The sequence below is a fragment of the Canis aureus genome, chromosome 18 (assembly GCF_053574225.1).
Source record: "Canis aureus isolate CA01 chromosome 18, VMU_Caureus_v.1.0, whole genome shotgun sequence".
NCBI classification, from domain to species: domain Eukaryota; kingdom Metazoa; phylum Chordata; class Mammalia; order Carnivora; family Canidae; genus Canis; species Canis aureus.
This window is the reverse complement of record NC_135628.1, coordinates 42,514,100-42,538,470: the sequence shown is the minus strand read 5'-3', so window position 1 is coordinate 42,538,470 and position 24,371 is coordinate 42,514,100. Positions and strand designations below refer to the sequence as shown.

The following is a 24,371-nucleotide window of genomic DNA, read 5'->3' as shown; positions in this document are numbered from 1 at the left end:
ATAAAAACCAAAATAAGCTCTTGGGGTGCCTGACTAGCTCAGTCAGAAGATCACATGACTCTTGATCTCTGAATCATGGATTCAAGCCCCATATGGTGTAGAGATTACTTAAATTAAAAAAAACTTAAGACGTATTTAAGAAAAAACCCACAATACACTCATTCTTATGTTCTATATCTGATTACCATAGTTTCCTATATCTTATTTAATAAACTCTTAGAAAACAGTCATTAACTGGTTATATAGCTTATGTTTTTTACATTTCCATCTGAATTTGTAAACTTTGAGTTGTGTTTCCATTTTGTTTCTTTGATTGCTGTCATTATGGATTCTGTTTTTTTCCTGAAAACAAACAAACAAAAATTGTCTGAGTCTGGGAATCTAAACAAAGTAATCTAGATATTCATTCTCATTCCCATTCTCTGTCTTTCTCTCTGTATCAATCTGTCTTTCCTTTTTCCATTTATTACATCTTGGTGTTGGCTTCTTTTTTGTGTGGATAAATTTTCCTAAATCCAGAAAAAAGAGAGCTCCTCTTTCCAATGGTTTCAATATTCCAGGATTTAGTTTTAGACTTATCTCTGAACCAATCAGTGTGACCAGAGATATTTATTGATTACAGTGATTGAACAGGTCTGGGTCCAAGGCTCCCTATAGAGCTCGTGGTGCAGTCAGTCCCAACCCCCCACAGGAGCTGGGAGCTTGGGAAGAGTGCTTTCTCAAAGGAAAATTGAGGTGCTTTTATCAGAGGAAAGAAGAGATGTTGGGCAAGCAGAAGCAACAGATGATCAGTGTCCCCAGTGTATCAGATCATAAGAATCTCCAGAACAAGTGTTGAAAACAGAGATTCCCAGGTCATACTCCGATCTGGTTGAATCAGAATCACTTAGAGGAGTTGTCTAGAAATTGATATTTTTAGTAATATTCATGACTGCTCCCCTTTTGTCACTGCTTTTTACTGAAATGTAAACAAGTACTTGGAACATTCTCTTTTTCCATCTGTCTTAAAGATATACTTCTCAGCTAGTCTACACACCCAAGCTAAAGAGGAGTGATTAAGTTGTGTAGATGTGCACTAAAAATTGGTATGGGGATGATCTGAAATAGATATTGATACTTCTCTAAACCATCAGGGAATTATTCGTTCCTTTGTTTGACTTCCGTGGTGTAGAACTAATGACATGTTTTATTTTAAAAAGAGAAGAAATGAAAATGAAACAGAAAACTTTTCTAATTCATTTCTTTTTTTCTCCCAAAAGGCAAAATAGATAAATGGCTGCACTCTGGATTTGTTAAGAAGGGAGACTTTATTTTTCATGTCTAAAATTATACCCATACTCCTCATTACTAAACATCTGTTTAAGCTTCATCACTAGGAGACATCCTTAGTAGATTGAAAAGTCATAGTGAGCACCAATGAGTTACTTGCTGCTCATCTGTGTTGATTTAAGTGTGTGATGTATGAAGTGGCTTTGAGAGTAGAGGTTTACTGCCTCCCTCGTGCTTTCATGAACATGCATTACCTTCTCTGGATTCTAAGTACCTCGTGGATCTGGGTTTTTTTTTTTTTTTGATCTGAGTTTTAAAGCCAATATATACCAATGGTAACAGAACTTAAACTGTAACACATACTTATGGACAATTAGCACTATGGAACTTGGGCTTTAAAATGTCCAACAGGAATAGCAGTAATAATAACAACAATACCAACAGCATTAAATTGAACTTAAAATAATATTGATTAAGCATTTCTATGTACCCACCTTTGTGTTAAACACATAACACGAATAACGTACTAAATCCTTACAACAGCCTTATGAGGTAGTAGATGCTATTATTATTCCTAATTTATGGTGAGGAAGCAGAAGCACTAAGAAATAAGAAATCTACATAAGTTCATAGAGCTATGAGACAGCTGAGACAAGTTTAATACAGTTTGTTTTCAACCATATCCTCCTACCCTTTCAGTGAGTAATGGATTTACAATGCCAGTGGGGATAGATATGTTTGGTAATAATGTGTTTATTTGACAGAGAGGAGGACAAGATTAGCAGAATCATCTTATATATATCTGAAACAATGACCTTGATTTCATTAACTCATTTCACACAGCTAAATGAGCTTAGGTGTTTTAGAACACTTGGAAGTGATTAAAGTCTTGCCTCTAGGTTGAAGGCTCCGGGGCTGGGAAGGAATGGACTTCAGGAGGCCCTGCTGTCTGTTGATGTGTGATAGACAGAGTAGGTTCACAGAATAAAGGCAAATAAACATGCAAGTAGAAACCTGTATACTTTGAGTTCAGTGAAAGGAAGAATGGAACTCATTCTTTTATGGCCACCACCAAGAAGTCCTCATTTATTCAAACTGCGTCTCCAAGAAAATTTTTTCTTTTTTTTTCATAAAAATTTATTTCCATGTTAATTTTACTTCTTTAAAAATGATGGTAGATTCTTCAAAAATTTCTTGGTCTTTTTATTAGCTTCTTGGGAAGTTAGAAGTAGTTCCATTATCTCCAAAACTGGTTTGAATTAGGTACACAATTAGGAGCCTATCAGGTTGGAGAGAAATTTGAACTTTCCAACACCAATTTATCATCCTTTTTATAAAACAGGTATCGACAAAAGAAAAAGGGAAAGCCTGCCTCAACAATCCTATGCAAAGAACCTCCCAGTTTGTTTTTTCTTTAATTATTGTCAGTCCTTGAGAAATGTACATATCTGTTGCAATAAGCAGGAGTTGTGGCATGCTCTGTGAAGATGGGCCAAACCTCCTGCAGGACTGTGTGAATGGAATTCAGTATACATTGCAGCCTAAAAATATTGTAAGAGCATTCCATTCTTCTCATGAGACTTTTCTTCCTTTCTTATTCAGCTGCATTCAGATCTCTGTGGGGAGCAAGTGAGAGTCTGTGGATTCAATGAAATGTAAAAGCAGAAGAGACTTCCAGAGAGCCTTCTTTCTGTCCCTAAAGGTCTTCATTTGTCTGCAATGCTTGATAGATCAGTTTAGTCCAGAATTCACTGATACAGGAGAGATATTGACTTGCCCTATTGTGTAAACATAGAAAGACCCAAATCGAAACCCCTGCCAGTGACCCCCAGCCCCAAGCTTTAGGAACTATGGGATTGAGACAAGAAATTGTGAGAGTCAACAATGGTACTGACAACCATACGTTATTGACTCAGACTGATTAGAAATTAAAGCACCAACTCCAGAGGAACATTTGCAAAGAAATCAGAGAGTGCTTGGGTGCTCTATATTCTCAAGCTCTTATTCTTGCCTTGATTGAATCATTCTTAGCAGAGACAAGGAGAAAAACTGCAAAGTACTTTTGTAACTTTTTCCCCTTTTTTCCCTTTAACGTCCCATGTGAAAAGTTGGGATGGGAGTTGGATGATTTATATTAAATTTTGCTTCTGCTCTGAATTGATGTAACTAGAGAGAATTCATATCACCTCTGGATGCCTCTATTTTTTAAATTTACAAAAAGTATAGTAATCATATCTTCCTCCTTTCATATCCACCAAGACAGTTATCAATCAGGCTATGGGCAATGATGTATTATATTCTGAGCAAAGAAGGCTCTGATGGAATTCATGGGAATAGTTTTTTCCCCCTTACTGTTGTATTTTCCCTTCACTAAGAATCGGTGTTGTTTCTTTGCACCCAACAGACTCAGAGAAGCACAGATATGTCTTGTCTTGTTCCTGGTATCTTCCTTCACTCCAAAACATTATCAGTGATTTCACCAATAGGAAAGCAGAGTTTGGGAGGTTGGATTTGTCAGTTAACTTGTACTCCCTCTGCTGGTTGAATGGCTCATATTTCTTTTTCCATGACTCCCGGGCTCTTGAGATTAATTAATTAATTAACAATTGACTTATTTATTTACTCAGTAAAGTTGAAAATTATGTGTATTTTTTAGAAAATGATAAACTTAGGATGAATTTGTGAAATTGTATGTTTTCCAGTATTTGGAAGGGCTGTCATTTTATTTAGCGCAAATGAGGACGGGTTCATAAAACTAGGTTTTGCCAAATTGGTGGTAACAAGGATTAGCAAATCTATCCAACTCTAACCTTCTGATGGCACATACAAGTAAAGACACAAGAAATACCTGGCATTAGGTATTAACCATTTCCTTTAAAACACTGGAGGGATAACTTGGTATTCATGGCAGCAGTCTGGTAGAAACAGCCAGAACCATCAAATATGTTTAAATCCATATAGGTTCATAATAATATAAACAAAACCCTTAATCAGTCGCCTTTAAATGATGATAAAGAATGAATTAATTATTTTGAACACTGGCAAATAAGAGGAAAGAATCAAGTAATTATCCTGTATTTTCTGTATGGGTTATACTACTGAGTAATTTAAAGTAGATGAAAGAAGTTTTTTTTTTTTTTTAAGATTTTATTTATTATTTTAGAGAGAGAGAGTGAGCAGGTGGAGGGGTAGAGGGAGAGGAAGAGAGAGAACCCCAAGTAGACTCCACACTGAGTGTGGAGCCTGTTTGGGGCTCAGTCTCACAACTGTGAGATCATGACCTGAGCTGAAATCAAGAGTTGGATACTTAACTGACTGAGTCACCCAGGCGCCCCAAGAAGTATATCTTTATATAAATACTCCAGCCAATAAATGTAAAAATACCGATAAAATTAGAATATCACCATCTTTCAATCCCTAATCAATTAAAGTATCTAGGCATCAAGCATCAAAGGCTACTAACATAAAGAGCTAGGTCATATGCCTCCTGATAAAAGAATACATCACCACTTATGGACTTACCCAAGGTATAGAACCTGAGTCTGATCAAGCCTCTGGATCTAGCTGCCAATCTGCAGGGACTATGGAGGACAGAGGAAATGTTGAACTACATTATGAGTGTGCAATTGGCAAAACTCAGATCCTGGGAATCTTTACAGATCAAATGCCCTGGGTTCTTCAGCAGATAAATTGCCAAGAAAAGAAATGGATAGACAGGAAATCTCGAAAATAAAAATGACTTAAAAGAGATACCAATTTTTAAAAAGAGCAAATCTTAACTAGAATGTTTGAGGTCCACTCTTGAGTAATAAAAACATGAAGAAACAGTGGAATGACTATGATGGTAGTCAGGTGGGTGCTTACTTCTGGGAAGAGAGAAGACGTTGAGACTGGAATAGGACAGATGGAAGTGCTTCAGGGATGTTACCAAAGTTCCATTCTTGACCTGGGTGGTGGTTACAGGTGCTCCCCTTCTAATAATTCACTAAGCTATGACTTTGTGCAGTTTTTGGCTTCTGTGTTTTATTTTACTATAAGAAGTTTTAAAAATAGGCATCCAGAACGATAAGGGTCCTTATTAGTTGCTTCAGTCAGTTCCCCTTCTTTCTATTTCCTATATTTCTCTCCCTCTTTTCTCTTTCTCTGTCTCCCTGGTCATCATGATTACTCTTTCCAGTTCCCAGGCCTCACCACAAAGCTCTCTCATGTGGCTTTTTTAGATGTGAGTTGAAGCTCCGTCTGCATGTTGGATTTGATGACTACTTGTGCCTAGGCTAATGTCACGGCCAAGTGGGGACATCTGGGAAGAGAAAAGAGAGTCAGAAATTCTCTTTGCTGATTTTCAAGCTCTGCCACATAAACTCAATTTCATCAGAGCTCATGTTGGATTGTGCTTCCCACTGTATATTTGGTACATTTACATGATTTCATATTTTTTAAAAATCTGGTTTATCTTGTCATTTTTTGGTAAATGACTCTTGTCATTATTTGGTAAATAAATATTTATTTTTAAGTTTTAGAGAGAGGCAGAGACATAGGCAGAGGGAGAAGCGGGCTCCCTGCAGGGTCCGATGTGGGACTCGATCCCAGGACCCCAGGATCAGGACCTGAGCAAAAGGCAGACACTCAACCACTGAGCCACCCAGGTGCTCTTTTAACTTAGATTTAAATGGTAGACTCAAAAAGGATGAATAAATATAGTAGACAAAGATGTTTAATAAACAACTAATTCATTTTGTTGGGCACCTTCTATAAGCCATTCACAGGTTACTTTTCTTTATAGAAGTTATGGAAAATAGTAGCTACGATTTATTGAGTATCAATTATGTGCTAGGCAGTTTGCAGATACTACTCCTAATCCTAAAAAGGACATATCTCTACAAAGTGGGTATCATTTTACAGATAAGGAATGTGAAGTTCTGGAGGGTAAAGTGATTTGCTTGAAGTCGTACATACTTATGAAACAAAACTGAGTTATATCCTGGCTCCAGCGTTTGCTCTTTTTTTTCATCATGTGATGGTGATTGAATATTGACCTGCAACATGGAGGTTTTCATCATCCAGTTAAAGTATCATTTCCTAAATTAACCTCTTGATGAGGTACAGCACTGGACTTGACTTTTCGAATGAGCTATAAGATCTATTGTGGAAGATGATGTGTTGAGGGTGATTGTCCTTCCTGTCATGAGTGTAAAGACAACTGTCACGGTAAATAGATAAAATCACATTTGAGTATCAAAATTAAAGCTAATTTTAGAGAAGACTTCCTGATTGCTCTGACAACAGTCACCTTTCCTTTTCTGCCTCTGGGACTGTCTCCCTTCATTCACGATTTCTTTTTCTATTACAGTGTAATGGAAGCTTGGTTTGTTGATAATACAAAGTTGACATGTTGGTAAATCAGTGGAAAATGACCTTTCTTCTGGACTGATAGGTATTGATAAAGAAGTAGAATACTTCTAAGGAGAATTGACCCTGTATTATATTCAATCTCAGAGCTCTTTTGCATTTGGACACACAGGAGATAGTGAATAAGATCAAACTAAGAGAGAACATACTCATTTTATTGTAAAAGATTGTTCTTCATGTGACTTATTCCTCATTTAGCAAAAAACCACTAGATGCTGGGAGTTTTCTATTCTGGGGATTTGCATAATCCAGTTTACTTATTGCATGGAAATAAATATGCATAGACAGGGGAAGAAGAACTTGACTGACTTTTTTGTTTAGTAGCAGTTTTATGAGAAAAAAATTTATTTCATAAAAACATTCACCTTTAAATTTTTTCTCTTATAGCTTTTCCAATAGAATTTGAGAAGGATTATGATTTTGGTGGAGGAGAGAATAATTTTTTGGTTTGCTTAAGCCTTAATGGATTGGCACGGGTCATTTAATTAATCTGCCACAAATGCAGCAGAAGCAGCATTAACACACATTTTATTTGTATGACTCTTACTTTCATAAGACTCTTACTTTTATGTTTATAAAAGTGTGCATGTTGCTGATACTGCTTTTTTTCTTTTTAACAAAATCTCTCTCTCTCTCTCTCTCTCTCACACACACACACACACACACCCACACACACACACACACACACACACACACATTTATGTAAACCAAACTAAAACTTGTGTTTTCCTTACCAAATTTCCTTGAGAGAAGAAGCCCTCTAATATCTGAGAATGAGTCTTTGGCCGTTTTTGGCTTTTTATGCAACTGATGATAGATTTTTAAGGTGCTAAACATGAACTTGAGAACTATTTATATGTTAACACCTGGACTTACTGAATATTTCCAAGCAATCAGGTTATATATCCTTCTTCTGGAGAACCTGGCTACCACTAGAGAAACTTAGAACATTCCACAGACACAGTATTGACATGTATACCTAACGATCACTTGAAAAACAAGAGTTTCAAGTTTCTGATCCTACCATATGAAATGAAAGTTATTTGGCCAAATGAAAGGCTTACGTTAGTGGGTGCCAGTAAAGAAAATCTAACAACAATAAAAACACAGAGTTAAAAATCAGAAATCCCTCAACAGCCAGTGGTTCTTAGCCCAGCTATCTATTAGAATTAGTGGGAAGGCGAGTGTGTAAATGCTTCCAATAAATACTGACAACCTGTCCTTCCCAGGTATGGATCACAGGCAACGATATTTTAAAAAACTCTCCACATAATATCTGTGTGTAGCCAGTGTTAAGCACCACAAATCTACATGATAATTTCTAAATTCACTGCAAATTATGGGAAAATGTGGGATGATTTATTCCCTGATTAGAAGGTCTGATTTATTTTTCTTTAAGATTTTATTTATTTATTTATGAGAGACACAGAGTGAGACAGAGACATAGGCTCCCTGGAGGGAGCCTGATATGGGACTTGATCCCAGGACCCCAGGACCACAACCTCATCCAAAGGCAGACACTCAACTGCTGAGCCACCCAGGAGGTCTGATTTAAATATTGAAGGCCATCAGCAAGGTTTGCTCACCAGCAATTCCTTTATTTCATTAAGAAGGCAGTGCTACATGGGGGGGCGGGGGTTATGTGAAGATGTGAAGGCTCCATAGGTATTTTGCCAGATGTCTGTGTCACCAGAAAGTGTGGAAACTTTTCAGAATGATACGTTTCCAGACTACAGAAGGTTTATTCACTCAGAAGAGTGTGAAACAAGTGCTTCTGGGGGTCTGGGAAACCTTTTTTACATAAAGGCATTTAGGGAAAGTGAGCTAGAAAAGATTCCTCACCTTCCTTTCTTTTTTTATTTTCTGAAATGTATCAGTGGTACCTGGACTGGTCAAAGTAGAACGATAGTCACATGAATGACCTGTAATGATGCTTCCCCTAATGAAGGGCAGTTTGGTAAAAGCCCCCAAATCAAACTTTACATCAAAATCCTGATGTGCATGTTTTCTAAAGCCATCCTTCCCACTGATAACATCTTCCAGTTTCTTTTGATACAGTAGGTAATTTGCCATGTTGGGAGGCATTTTCTTTGCTCAGTTCATCTGATCTGAAACAAGGGTAATGTGTGGGGTGGAATTGCTTTCAGGACACTGTGGCATTTTAGTGAAAAAAAAAAAAAAAGACCAGCCTGTGTGGCTCATTCTAATTTATCAAAAGCTGCCAGCCTTGGCTACACTGCAGATCTAGCAATCTACTTCAATGTAAACATTTTAATTACTATTTCTAACATTTGGCTTTCATTAAAAGTTAGAGAAAAACTAAATTTTTTTTCATAAAGTAAATACTGGAAAACTCCTTTAAAAAGCCCACCCCCAACACACAATTGCACACACACACACACACACATACACACACACACACACACACACGGTTTTGATCTAAAGACAAAAAGAAAACTCTATAAACAAAAGAAGAACAAAAAAAGGAGAGGAAGGAGGGAAGGAGAAAGGAATGATTATAGAAAAGGAAGACAAAAGAGAATGAAAGTATGTACCCCTATCTTAAGACTGCTCATCAAGATTAACTGGAAGTGGATTAAAGACTTAAGCATAAGAAAGACCTGGTATGTAAAATTCTGAGAAGAAAACATAGGGAAGAAGCTCCTTTATTTATTTATTTATTTATTTATTTATTTATTTATTTATTTATTTATGATAGTCACAGAGAGAGAGAGAGAGAGGCAGAGACACAGGCAGAGGGAGAAACAGGCTCCATGCACCGGGAGCCCAATGTGGGATTCGATCCCGGGTCTCCAGGATCGCGCCCTGGGCCAAAGGCAGGCGCCAAACCGCTGCGCCACCCAGGGATCCCGGGAAGAAGCTCCTTGACACAGGTTTTGGCAGTAAGCTTTTGGGTATGATATCAAAAGCACAAGCAATCTAAACAAAAATCAACAAGTGGGACAACATCAACCTAAAAATATTCTGCACAGAAAAAAAATTGGTAAAATTAAAAAGAAACCTATACAACTGAGAAAATATTTGTAAACTGCATATTGGGTAAAAGGTTATATACAAAATATATAAAGAACTCATATAACTCAATAATAATAACAAAAAAACAAATAATCTGGTTAAAAATAGGCAGAGGACCTTAGTAGATATTTCTCTAGAGAGGATATCCAAATGGTCAACAGGTACATGAAATGGATGTTCAACATCACTAATCACCAGGCGAATGCAAATCAAAACCACAATGAAATATCACTTCACACCTATTAGAATGGCTATCACCAGAAAGACGGGTTAATAAGTGTTGGTGAGGATATGGAGAGAAGGAAACCTTTGTGCACTGTTGGTGGGAATGTAAATTGGTTAAGTCATTATGGAGAATATTATTGAGATTTCTCAAAAAATTAAAAATGCAACTACCAGTGCCTTAGTAGGTTGAGTGGCCCACTCTATTTTTTAAAGTTTTTATTTATTCATTCATTTGAGAGAGAGAGTGCACAGGGGGAAGGGCAAGCAGACTCCCAGCCCGATGCAGGGCTTGATCCCAGGACCCTGAGATCATGATCTGAGTCGAGGAAGATGCTTAACTGACTGAGCCAGCCAGGCCCTGAGCCAGCCAAGAGTGGCCCACTCTTGATTTTGGCTGACGTCATGATCTTGGTGTTCTGAGACTGAGCCTGGCATCGGGCTCTGCACTGGGCATGGAGCCTGCCTGGGATACTCTCTCTCCTGCTACCCCTCCCTATGTCATGCTCTCTCTCTAAAAATAAACATAAATAAATAAAAATCCAACTACCATATGATCCAGCTATCCCATTGTTGGGTTTCATTCTAAAGGAAATTAAAACAGGATTTTGAAAAGAAATCTTGGCTCTCTAGTTCTCCCTGTCAGACACAGACACATTTTCTGATGCAGTGCCAGCCGCATCCACAAGATGTGGTGGTGAAGACTGGAGTAAATGGATTGACCATATTGGGAGCCTGGTGAAGATGGCTACTTTTAACTCTGGCAGAGTGGACATTGTCACCATGAATGACCCTTTCATTGACCTTAACTACATGGTCTATATGTTCTGGTATGGTTCTAGTATGATTCCACCCATGGCAAGTTCCGTGGCACAGTCAAAACTGAAAACAGGAAATTTGTCATCAGTGGAAAGCCCATCTCCTTCTTCCAGGAGTGAGATCCTGCCAATGTTAAATGGGGTGATACTGGTGCTGAGTATGTTATGGTGTCACTGGGATCTTTACCACCATGGAGAAGACTGGGGTCCTTGAAGGGCAGGGCCAAGAGGTCATCATCTCTGCCCCTTCTGCTGATGCCCCCATGTTTGTGATGCTGTGAATCATGAAAAGTATGACAACTCTCTCAAGATTATCAGCAATGCCTCCTGTACCACCAACTGCTTAGCCCCTCTGGCCAAAGTCATCTATGACAACTTTGGCATCGTGGGGAGTACTCATGGCCACAGTTCTTGCCATCACTGCCACCCAGAAGATCATGGACAGTCCCTCTGGGAAGCTGGGGTGTGATGGCTGAGGGGCTGCCCAGATCATCATCCCTGCTTCTACTGGTGCTGCCAAGGCTATAGGCAAGGTCACCCCTGAACTGAATGGGAAGATCAGTGGCATGGCTATCTGTGTTCCTACCACCAATGTGTCAGTTGTGGATCTGACCTGTCACCTGGAGAAAGCTGCCAAAAGCTGTCTTTGTATAGACATCAAGAATCAGGTGAGGCAGGCATCAGAGGGCCCCTTCAAGGGCATCTAAAGCCACACTAAGGACCAGGTTGTCTCCTACAACTTTAACAGTGACACTCACTTTTCCACCTTTGATGCTGGGGCTGGTATTCTTCTCAATGAGCTTTGTTAAGCTCATTTCCTGGTATGACAATGAATTTGGCTATAGAAACCAGGTGGCAGACGGTATGGTACACATGGCCTCTAAGGAGTAAGAGTGCCCTGGACCACCAATCCCAGCAAGAGCAAGAGGAAGAGAGAAGCCCTCAGCTGTTGGGGAGTCCTTGCCCCAAATCATCCCCCAACATACTGAGAATCTCCTTACCTTCACAGTTTCCAACCCGGGCCCCCTGAAGAAGAGGAGGGACTTGGGGATCCTTACCTTGTCATGTACTATCAATAAAATATACTTTACTCAGCCAAAAATAAAAAAGAAAAGAAGAAAAAGAAAAAAGAAAAAGAAATCTGCATTCCTGTGTTTATTATACAGTTTTATTCACAACAGCCAAGATATGGAAACAACCTAATTATCAGTAAATGGATGAATGGATAAAGAAGATGTGGTATATATACAATGGAATATTATTCAACTATGAGAAAAAAGAAAATCCTACCATTAGCAACAAAATGGATGGGACTTTAGGGCATTATGCTTAGTGAGATAAGCTAGTCAAAGAAAGATAAAAATTGTGGGATCCCTGGGTGGTTCAGCGGTTTAGCGCCTGCCTTCACCCCAGGGCGTGATCTAGAGACCCAGGATCGAGTCCCACGTCGGGCTCCCTGCATGGAGCCTGCTTCTCCTTCTGCCTGTGTCTCTGCCTCTCTCTCTCTGTGTGTCTTTCATGAATAAATAAATAAAATTTTAAAAAAGACGAAGTTGTAGAAACAGAGTAGAATGGTAGTTACCAGAAGCTGGGGGAATTGGGGAGATGTTATTAAAAGATATAAACTTGCAACTAAAAGATGAATAAATTTTGAAGATCTAACATTCTGACTATAGACAATGCTGTATTAAATACTTCAAAATTGCTGAAAAACTAGATCTTATGTGTTTTCACCACAAAAAAGAAATGACATGTGTGTATGTATGTGTATGAATCAGTAGATAACTCTGGCCCTCCCGTCCAAAAAAGCTGTAGTACAATTTGATGAGTCCTTCCCAGCTAGCTCTGAAGGTCCCTGTTAAGTTTGACTTGGCAGAAATGTGCGTTACTGGATAACACAAGATACAACTTTATTTATCCTCCTATACCACAAATGTTAGTTTCAGTTGACATGTGTTTCTTGTTCTGATATGTAACTTATGCTATATAATTAGTCTAGTTGAAAGACTAACTTTATATTCTAGAAAGTAGTAACATATCAACATCATAAGAGTTCTTCACAAAGCACAGAAGGAACAAAATAGGTTCAGGAGGAAGTAGGGGATGATAGAAGACCGCAGATAGTGGATATTACCTTGAGGGATAGAAAACCACCGAAGGTCAGAGTATTATTATACTTCTATTTTAAAGCAACCACTTTGATTATTTGGTTAAGAATAGACTATAGAAGGCAAGGACAGAAGCAGGAAGATCAGTTGAGAAAAGACTGCAATAGTCCAGGAGAAAGATGATGTAACTTGGATCAGGATGATAACAGTGGAGGTGAGAGAGGTATGGGTATGCTTTAAATATAGATGCAACTGGATTTGGTGACGGATTGGACATTAGAGAGAAAGAGGGTAAGGAGTCAAGAGTATAAGATTTGTTTCTGGAATACTTAAAATGGCAGTAGCGATTAACTGAGATAAAGGATGTTACTGGAGAAACAGGTGTTAGGATGGAGATTTGGGGTGTCCTTTTGGATGTGTTAAGTTTGAGAAACCTGTTAAGCTCCCAAGTGGAGAAGGCAGTATTTGGTGGAGTACAGACTCAATTCCTCAGGGAGTCTGGAGTTCAGGGGAGAGGCTGGGGCTGGAGATAAGAAGTTGGGTCAGACCTAAACAGTGTGGCATGTCATGTTGCTGCTGTAGAATAGTGGCAAAGGCATTGTTTATAAAAAGATGACTTTTAAGACTATTATATTATGTCCTTTTGAGTTGTCTTTTTTCCTTTAGACTCTTAAGCTTTAGACTCTTATATTTTAAAAGTTTTAGCTTTTTTATTTTCATCTTTTATATGTATTTACGATGACTTATTACAAGTATCTATGCTTTAGATATCTCCAGATCTGCTTTATCCCCAGAGAAGTTCTCAACACATATCAGATAGTTGCATGAGTTTTATGTTTTTGTGTCATCTTTAAAATGGAATCCAAAAGGTTTTCCATATTGTTTGGGATGACTTGTGAATATCTTCAATGTTATGTTTCTCCCGGAAAAGCTAATCTCTCACATTATATGATAGGTATTGAAAAAATACGATTCAGGCCCTTAAGCAATCTATCACATAAGGCAACTGAGGCCAGAGGCCACTATTGAACCTCCTTTTGCCTCCAAGTCTGGACACTAGTCATAACCTAATATAGGATCTAGGTCCTGGTAGTGTGTGGGATGGAATTGGCCCTAACAATTCTGGCCAAGTTAGTCCCAAAATAACTATGTGAATGCTCAAGAGGCCAGACTATCACAGTAGGTCTGGGAGCAGGTACTAGAAGTTCTGGATCAAGTGTAATCAAAAGAACAATTAAAATGTCTATATAATTTGACCAACCAGCTCAGGTAAGATTGAAATAGTTCTTCCCTGCATTCTTCTGGAATAGAGAAAACTTAAGGTTTGGTTGGTTTTCTCAGATCTCTTCCAGATGGAACAGTCACCTTTTAAGAAATACTAGGAACTAGAGGTAAAATGGTACTTGCTTAGATACTTTTTATGACATCTTGTATTTGATACTTCTGAAGCCATTAAAGTCAGAAGAAAGATGGGACTTAAAGATAGAAAGGCTGTAGCTTCACCACTTGGATTCTGGCTTTCTGTGCACTCTTTCATTCAGCAGTGGTTTATTGAACCCCCACTCTATGTTGGGGGCTGTGACTTATAAACTGGTTTTTGCTATTGTTCTTATTAATGCAATTTAATCACTTTACTAAAAATTAGAGAATAATTTATTGCTATAATTAATAATTCAAATCAGCTCACATCAGCCATAGAACTTTGATAGAATTTAACTACAAGCAAATTCTTCACAGTGAAATATAACTACTCACTAAAATAAGATATTAAAAGACAACCAATAAGTTGGAAGAAAAAGTTTGTCCTTCATACATGGCAAACAAATGGATCTTCTTTGTAGAAAAATATCATATGCAAAAAAAAAAGAAAAATATCATATGCATTGCTTTTGTTAATTTTTTTTAATTTGAGAGAGAGAGCACTTGAGCAGGTAAGGAGGGGCAAAGAGAGAGGGAGAAACAGACTCTCCACTTATCAGGGAGCTTGATGTGATGCAGGGCTCAATCCCAGGATTCAGAGATCATGAACCAAAGGCAGACACTTAACCGACTGAGCCCTCAGGCCCCCCTGCTTTTATTTTATTTTTTCATATGCATTGCTCTTAAAAAAACACTATAAAAATAGAATAATAGATAAAAGTTAAGAATTAAATTATTCAAATAAGAAACATAAATGGCTGATAAACATGAAAAAAACTTGAATATTACTAGTAATAAGAATTTTTGCAACTACGAATAACAAGATATTTTTCCCACTCTACTCAATTTTTATGAATTGAGTTTTGAAGATTGCATATAAGTTGTATCTATCTATCAGAGGAGTTGAATGTGAATTAATGAAGTGGACAAGAGGGTGAGGATCCAAGAGAAAGGTACTCTAGAAGTTTGAAGTAATACTTTGTGTTCAGAGATACATGAAAAGTTCAACACTGCTGGAGTTTACTATGCAAGAGGGAGAAGAAGAATGTAGAGTGAGGCAAGATGAGTATGAAGGGTCAAGATTATGGAAGACTTTGGGTAGGTAACGGTGAAGAACTTTGACTATACCCTGAGGGTGATCAGGAACAAATGAAGGTTAAGGGAAATCCCAGTTGAATTACAGTTTTTAGGGAGAGTACTTTGACAGTGCAGGCAAGGTGAGACTGAAGACTAGACGATCACTCAAGCACTATGGGTGGTCCAGTGAAATGGGGGAGCTTGAATCTAGCCAAAAAAGAAGGGCTGGAGAGATCAATCAGAACAACAAGCAGTTTGTGCAATACCTCACCTCAAGTTTACAGGGATTGACTTTCATGCAGTTACATTCAAAGGAAAACACCACCAATGAAACACCTAGCCTCTTCTCAATGTTAACATAGGTTCACCTTTGAAGTTAAGATGTCCCTCCTCTTTGCTTCCTCTAGAATAACCATGGGATGGGGATAGGAGGCTGTTATTCCAGAGCTGGGTGTAGCTTGTGGTCAGTAAAATTTGTGCGTGTCACTAGCTGGTCCTCACCCTGGCTGGAAGTATCTGATAATGCAAGGATTTGGACTCAAGTTGTAGGTACCTCCTATCTTAAGGCTCCTGGCCAGGCCCTGGGGAGTTTCCTGGAACACTGAGCTCTATTGCTATGCTTTAATCAGCTCTTCTTGAAATGGTGACCAGGGAGAGATGGGCTCTGAGGGGGAAAGAACCCTGTTAAGTCTCAAGAAAGACTGAGAAGGTTTTCAAATCCACATTTGGAATATATATTTTTTTCTTTCCATAAACATAATACATCTGGTTATTACCCTCTAATTCATCTTGCATAGAATGAGGATAACTAACCTAATTTAAAGTTAACCCTCCTCTATCACTCCACTTTTTTTTAAAGAAAAATATTGTTAATAATTTCACAAGTTGACCAAGAAATATATAATTTCAGTTTTAAATTATGAATTTTACTTTAAAATTTATATGGCTAACATTTTCACTTATTTAAAACAAATTTTTTTGGGGGGGCACCTGGTGGCCAGTCAGTTAAGCTCTGTCTTCAGCTCAGGTCATGATCCCAGGGTCCTAGGATTGAGCCCCATATCAAGCTCCCTGCTCAGTGGGGAGTCTGCTTCTCCTTCTCCCTCTCCCCTACTTATGCTCCCCCCCCTTAAATAAATTAAAAAAAATATATATCTTTTAAAAAATAAAATTTTATGACTGTTTTTGAAATTACAGAGAATAGTAGATCTAACTCTAGCTAGGTTAGTGGATCTATAGTGAATATTCAGAAGTATGTGTGAGGTGCTTCATGTTAAGTCAAGCTGAGCCATTTGGAGTTAATACGAGAGTGTATGAGTAGAAATTTGGCAAGAATTAAGAGTCAAATACTGAACTAAAGTAAAAGCAGTTTTCTGCTGGGTGATTGGGAATGATTCAGAAAACCCATAAATGTGAGGATAGGTGTTTCAGAGGTGAAAGTGTACACAGCACAAACCTAAAGGAGAATATGTCTTCTCTAGATATTTTATCAATAAGGAATTTGAAGCCAAAGCAGTTAACTAACTGCCTTGGCAAGGTCACATGGTTAGAGGCAGAGCCTGGATGAACACTTACCTCTCTTGACCCAGAGTCATTACTTTTTCCAGTTCTTATGTTATCCTGCGATTAGGTTTAGAATTGGAGATCTCACTGTCCCTGGAGTCACACAGATAAAGACATCATAGTAGAAAGAGAGGTAAGATTGTATGAGAAAATAACAGAGCTGCAAAACTAAAATAATAGGTCTGATTAATTTTTCCAGGTTGTAAAAAACAGCAGCTGTCTCTCCAAGAGACTGCATGGAGAGATAAGAAGGGGGGATTTTTGACAGAAGGGCGCTCTGGGTCCTTATTTGGTGTTTAGCCCAGGGAATTGTATAAAAATCCAGCTTTTTAAAAAAAAAAAACAAACCTTCAGGTAATACTTTTCATACACAAACACACACACACACACACAAATAGCAAAGGATGTAAATGTCCAGTTAAGGAGCTTCTCTGATAGAACTCTAGCACATTGTTAAATAATTATATTGCTCTTCTGATTGCCAGGCAACAGGGTGGAGGTCTGTTAAACTGTACAATAGACAAGGCACTACAAGAAATCCAGATAACAGCCAACAGAACTGGTTATAAAAAGATTAGAAGCTCTTGAAGTTAACCAAACAGAAGGAGCAGATAACACATATCTGCAGGTTCTAAAGGCATGAGCAAGGGAAGGGTGAACCTTAGGACTGCAGCCTACACAGCATCAAATGGAAGGCTGAGTAAGAATCTGACTCACTCAGGTGTCAACTGTCTAAGATATTTTGGTTAAACAATTCTCTTTTCTTTTTTTCTTTAGAAAGAGCAAGCATGTGCTCATGATGGGGGGGGCGGTGAGGGGCAGAGGGAGAGGGAGATTCTTCACTTGATCTTAGCCAAAAGGCCGAGAAGCGATGAGAGAGAGAATCTTAAGCAGGCTCCATGCCCAGTGCAGAGTCCCAATGGGGACTTGATCTCACAACCCTAAGATCATGACCTGAGCTAAAATCAAGAGTTGGATGCTTAACGGACTGAGACACCCAGGTGCCTGTGGTAAAATAATTTTCTTTTTTTTTTTTTAAGATTTTATTTATTTATTCATGAGAGACACGGGGAGAGAGAGAGAGAGAGAGAGAGAGGCAGAAACACAGGCAGAGGGAGAAGCGGGCTCCATGCAGGGAGCCAGATGTGGGACTGGATCCCAGGACTCCAGAATCACGCCCTGAGCCCACCGCAGGCACTAAACCGCTGAGCCACTCAGGGATCCCGTGAGAATTTTCTAAACAATGTTGGCCTAAATGACTGGTCCTCAATTTTGGGCAGTCTTCTGAAACCGAGTCTCAAGATTTTTATTTTATTTTTTAAAGATTTCATTTATTTATTTATTTGGAAAGTGTGTGAGCTGGGGGTAGGGCAGAAGGAGAAGGAGAGAGAATTCCCCAGCAGACTCCCTGTGGAGCGGGAGCCCCATATGGGGCCGATCTCATGACCCCGAGATCATGACCCAAGCCGAAATCAAGAGTCAGAACTCAACTGACTGAGCCACCCAGGCGCCCCACAAGACTTTTATGATGGGTGTGAGAAAGAGCACTTCAGGGATCTATGACTCATAAAACTTAAGGGTAGTGTTCTAACAAAGTGGAAATAAAAATACAGATACTGAGCATCTCCTATAACAGGTAATCTCTAGAGTCTTAATTCTGAGACCTTACCCTGATATTATCCCTATTGTACAGACCTCAGAAAGAGTTGATTGATTTGGATGAGGCCATCTTGCTAATAAATAAGTGATGGATAGGAATTATTCCTGGTTGTGTCTGATGCCTGTTAATTTCTCATACACCACAATGTAGATCAATGGGAAGAGTTACAACTTCTTATTTCCTTCTCTGTCAAGATCGGAGCAGAGGGAGCAGCCGAAGACGCTTAGGAGGCAGGTCAGTTCACCCTGTGTCGGTTTAGGTGTGCTTGGAAAGCATATGCTACACCATTTTCCAGGTAGTTTTTTAAAGGGAACTTAGGTTCCTGGATTCAGGACCCCAAATACTGTGTAGATAGCAATGGTTCCTCTATAACTACAAGATAAAATTTAGCATCCAAACTCTATATTTTGGCTTTCAAGGCCCTCACCACTCTACCTCTCATCTAGCAATTTTGCTTAAACAATTTTTATTGTGAACTATACCAAATGCATAGAAAAGTATATAAAACATGTATGTACCATTTAAGACATGATAATTATAAGAGTAGCTATTATATTCTAGGCACAGTGATCACAGTGCCTTCTTCCTATTATCATATTTGATCTTCAGAAAATCTTAAGGTATCCTTATTTTGCAGACTCCAGGGGTGGGTGGGTGTGGTGGAGTTTAAGTAACCTGCCCAAAGTCATAGAGCCACACAGCTAGTATGAGAGAGACGGATTTGAATTCTGGTCTGTCTGGAAACAATTAGGTATTCCTGTTTAGCAAAACATGTCTTCCCCAGGCTGCTCAGGAATTTCATCAGCTCTTTCCTGCCCTATCACCATCCCCAGCAGATTCAGCCTCGGCCACAGAGTCTGTTCATTATAGCGGTCCTGATCCTAGGTGAGGAAAAATGTTCATGGGGAAGAAACGGTTATGAAGCTAAGATTTATGCAGGACCATTTTATCATTGTTTATTTGCTTTAAGGTAAAAAAAAAAAATCTTTACAGTTGTGAGCTACCTGTTGTTTGATTTCTAATAGCGTTGGCAGATAAGTTGCCAGTATTATGTTCTAAATATTTCATGGGACTAAAACTATACATTGTTTATCCGAAGCCCAAATCTTATTGTGTGCACTGTGTTTTATTTGCTAAATCTGGCAATCTCTGAGGAGATTGCCTCTCATTCTTGAAGTAAAAAATAAATGAAAATAGCCAAAGCAAACATAGAGCCTGAAGCAAAGTAGTCCACAATCCCTGAATATATAGAGCAAAACTCTTCTCCCTCAATCTTTCCCAGGCTCTGCTACTCGGAGCAATTGAAGGCAGGTACTTTAGGAAAAATATGTGTTGCTTTAGGAAAAATATGTGTGTAAACTGGAAGTTGAACTTCTAACTCTGGGTAAGCTTGACAATACACTTAGTCTCATTGAGTCTGGTTTTCTCATTTGTAAAGTTAAAACACTGGACAAGATAAACTCTGAGGTTTTTCCACTTCTAAAAATATTCTCCTTTTCCTAAAGGAAGTGAAAGGAAATAAAAGCTTGGTAAACATATATTGAGTGCCTGGTATTATACAAGCTATTTCAATGTCTTATTTAATTCTCAAAATAATTTAGAGAAGCAAATTGTGTCATTCTTATAATTGCATATGACTGTACCATAGTGGTGACTTTCATTTTCCTCTACTTCTACTTTGAAGAAGGACTAAGTGCTTAGATCCCTTGTAGAAATGGGTTAAATTGTATAACACATTAACTACAAATGCATAGTTCACTGAAGATTTGGTGGGTGACAGGTACCACCATCACAGCAGATCTTTCCATTCTAAATTGTGAAGTTCCAGTTTGGTACCAGCTACCATCTTTCTTATCAATTCTCGAGTTCCTTTCTTCTAGAACCTTATCAATCATATTGTCCCCATTTGTCTTCTTTGATGGGATTAGACTCAGAAGCAAGATGGAAGTTAGGCCATTTTCAAAGTGGAGAGAGGGAGGCTGTCTAAACTGGCCAAAAACTAGTTTTAAGCACTGAGCATCCAATGGTAAAAAGCTTTTGGCTAAATTTCAGGAGAAGCTCTTTAATTTCCATTGATAAACAGTTTAATTAAGGAGAAAACAACAACTATGAGTTTGACCAAATAGAAAATGCACACAAAAATCTGGAAGTCTGTAATATGCCTCTGTTATATGGCAATTTTAATTATGTTAAAGAGGCTAAGTTCAGAAGCATGAAATAATGTAGTAGGAAGCCTTTGAATCCGGCTTTTACTCACCACAAAGCTCTTGAGATTCACACCATTGTGCATATCAGTAGTTTGATATATTTTATTATAGAGTAGTATTCTATTGTATGGAGGTACCAAAATTTGTTTATACATTCACCAGTTATTGAGTATTAAGGTTGTTTCCAGTTTATGGTGGCTATAAATACCCTGTTGTTGACATTTATATATAGGTTTTTGTTGGAGGTATGTTATTTCTGTAGGTAAATTTCTAGAAATGGAATTCCTACATTATATGGTAAGTTTGTGTTTAAATTTAATGTTTAACTGCTAAACTCATTTAGACATGGCTGTGTCATTTTACATTCCTACCAGTACTGTATGAGAAGTTCAGTTATTCCGAAGCTTCAACACTTGATATTTTAAAAGTTTAGACACTCTAGGGGCTTCTGGAAGGCTGAGTTGATTAAGCAACTGATTCCTCATTTCAGCTCAGGTCATGATCTCAAGGTCATGAGATCAAGCCCTGAGTGGAGCCCCTAGTAGAGCTCCACACTGGGCTCCTCGCTCAGCTGGGCGTCTGTTTCTCCCCTTTTCCCTCTCCCTTTGCCCCTCCCCCTGCTCTCTGTCTCTCAAATAAATAAATAAATAAATAAATAAATACATCTTTAAAAAAAATTTAGCCACTCTGAGAGCCACATCATGGTTTGTGATACTACTTGTATTTCTGCAATGACTAATGACATTGAGCATCTTTTCATATGCTTATTTGCCATATTTTTAATTCTTTTTAGCCATATTTATATTTCTTTAGTGAATTGTTTATTCAATTCTTTTGCCTATTTTTTTAATTGGATGGTTTGCTTTCTTATAAGTTTTGAGCATTCTTTTATATATCTTGATACAAGTCCTTTATCAGATTTGTAATTTGTAAATATTTTTCCCAGTCTTTGCCTTGCTTTTGAATTTTCTTAATGCTGTGTTTCAAAGAGGAGTCATTTTTAATGAAGTGACTTAATGAAGTCCAGTTTACCAATTTTTTTCTTTCATGGTTCATGATTTCTATGTCCTAAGAAATCTTTGCCTAATCAAGGTAACATTTTTACCCATTCTTTTTTCCCCCAAGAAGTTTTATAGTATTAGCATCTATGCTAATGAACCATTTTGAATTAATTTTTGTATATGGTGGTAAAGACCATATGATTTTTGCATATGGACATCAATTTTTCTTAAGCCATTTATTGAGAAGACTATTTTCCTACATTGAGTAATCTTTGTCAAAAATTAATCAGTTATATGTGTTGATCTATTTCTCACTGTCTTCTGTTTATTCTTACACAAATACCACATGGGCTTAATTTGTATAGCTTTATTCTAAATCTTGAAATCAGATGGCGCACAACCTCCAGCTTTTACTATACTCTTCATAGAGTTGTCGAATTTGGAAATACTGAGAGAGGAACTTTTTCTCATGTAATTACTCTGAACACTTGTACATATTCTGGAAGCATCCCTTTGCTTCTTATAATAATTTACATCAGTTGCTTTTAAGCCTTAAGTATCCTAAGAATTCATTATAAGGTCTTGCTTTCATGTTCTCTTGCAAACGAACCCCTTAAATGAAGCACTTCGTGTCTATGATGTGTGTAATTTGTCATGGAGGTCACAAATACCAGTTCTCCAGCACCATGGGAGGCAAGTGGGCGGCATTACTGAACAGCAATACTTTTCAGATTGTCAAGTTATCTTGCTCTCCCATGGTTTCCTGGTGCAAGGGATCACCTCACTTCAGAGGCTTTGAAAACAGGTTGTGCAGGTTGTATTTGAAATGGCAAAAAGCTCACTTTTAGGTCTTGGGAATTCCAGGGAAAGTAGAATCACTTTCACCAGTTCAGTCCATAGAAATGAGGAATCAAAAACATTAGTCATGCAAACTATTATGTCACAAATCAAGGGGATTTATGCTGAAGACAGAGCCTGAGCCTTGTCTTTTGAATGGACAAAACCTCCCTACCCTGTCACCAAAGGATTTCTTTGGGACACAAAATTTTGTTTTGCTAGAGTATTTTCACAGTGGAAGAAGTGTATATTATATCACACTTACCACCCTATAATTATTTTCCTATCTATAATTTTCATTCCCTAAACTAGTGACAGACAAAACTTGATAAATGTGACAAATGTCTTTGCATAATAGCAGCTCATCTGTTTAGCAGTACTATTGAAGAAATGTAACAAAGTACCAGCTTAAAAACAAAATATTTTTTCTAAAATGAATTGTATACTTCCTTGTCTTCATAACGGGATATGTTGAACAAATTTAATCTCGCCTGGTAATTCATGCATTATTGAGGATGTAGTTTTGTTTGTCCCTGGGCAAAATTATTATACTTTTTACTTCCTGTGTTCATTTAATAGCTTCTCTCCCCTCCTGTTGGTATTGGCCTTTTATTTTGTAAACTGCTATATTGGACATGAGATAATCGAGCTTGTTGGAATTGTGAGAGAAGAGCACATGGGTTCTGTGTGGGGCCCAAAGGCTTCTCCTATGAATTCATGATTTCTTTTCATTAAACTTTTGTGACATGTTTGGCTTCTCAAGTGACTCAGAGGTTCTTGGGTTTGTAAGAGATAGTTAAAATAGCTGGAAATAACCAATTGCGTGTGTGTGTGTGTGTGTGTGTAGGAAGGTATGGTATCTGTGTGGTAAATATGTGAGAGGTAAATACACACACACACACATATATATATATATATATATATATATATATATATATATATATAATGTATTTTAAGTTCCTCAAAAGCATCTCTACATACCTGTGTCTGACATAAACTAATCTCTGAACAAATGTTAGTTGAATTAATGAAAAAAAACATAGACTTTGCATGTATTGATAGGTAACAGTCATAGCAATTTTGACAATTTTATGATTCTTTCTGTAATGTGGGAAATGTGTTGTGTCGCCCTGGAATGATGCCTCAATTCCTTTTGGAAGAGACAGTTATTCTGATAGCATTGTTATGACCACTGGCCACACCAGCTCTGGGGACTAACCTTCCAGGCAACCAGCTTTGTGTAGAAGGGAGTTAACTGTCTCACTTGTGTCCATCCAGCTCAAAACCCCTCTCTAGGGACCTTCGGTCTAATTTTCCTCAAAAAAAAAAAAAAAAAAAAAAAGCTTATTTGCCACTTTCTAGTTCATAAAATGTTAGAGTATTAATATCAGGGATGCCTGGGTGGCTCAGCGGTTTAGCGCCTGCCTTCTGCCCAGGGCGTGATCCTGGAGTCCCGGGATGGAGTCCCAGGATCGAGTTCCGCGTTGGGCTCCCACTGCCTATGTCTCTGCCTCTCTTTCTCCCTGTGTCTCTCATGAATAAATAAATAAAATCTTAAAAAAAAAGAATATTAATATCAAAGGCAGTTGCAGCATCAAGATTTTCCTGCTGGTGTTGGATTGAAGGGGAGTGGATTCTTTAACTGTTAATCCTATTGAGTCAATAAATGAAAGCAGAATGGAAAGATTTAGAAGAAATTTGCTGTATTTTCCTCCTGGAATCAACCAGTAAAACACAGTTGGTCT

The 24,371-nt window shown here is 38.0% G+C and overlaps 1 protein-coding gene and 1 long non-coding RNA gene across 8 annotated transcripts in view; one reads left to right on the top strand and one right to left on the bottom strand.

Moving 5' to 3' along the window:
- Positions 1-24,371, top strand: part of LOC144288918 (uncharacterized) — a 255,559-nt gene that overhangs the window by 70,935 nt on the left and 160,253 nt on the right. For 2 of the 7 annotated variants that reach the window (XR_013356983.1, XR_013356981.1), the window contains exons 1-2: positions 17,412-17,621; positions 18,732-18,815. The exons of 1 other annotated variant lie outside the window; for it this stretch is intronic. Coding sequence is in view for 1 of the 6 variants with exons in the window: in XM_077856953.1 (XP_077713079.1) it covers positions 18,732-18,815 (84 nt within the window). In the remaining 5 variants the exon portion in view is untranslated. Of the gene's footprint in view, positions 1-17,411; positions 17,643-17,785; positions 17,923-18,731; positions 18,816-24,371 lie in introns of those variants that run through there. 4 more of the 7 variants (XR_013356979.1, XM_077856953.1, XR_013356982.1 and 1 more) reach the window with 3 other exon arrangements.
- On the bottom strand, positions 231-17,349 carry LOC144288356 (uncharacterized). Its single transcript, XR_013356301.1, has 3 exons — positions 16,934-17,349; positions 5,134-5,569; positions 231-342 (listed from the first exon to the last, which is right to left on the bottom strand). It is a non-coding gene; the product is annotated as an uncharacterized LOC144288356 (long non-coding RNA).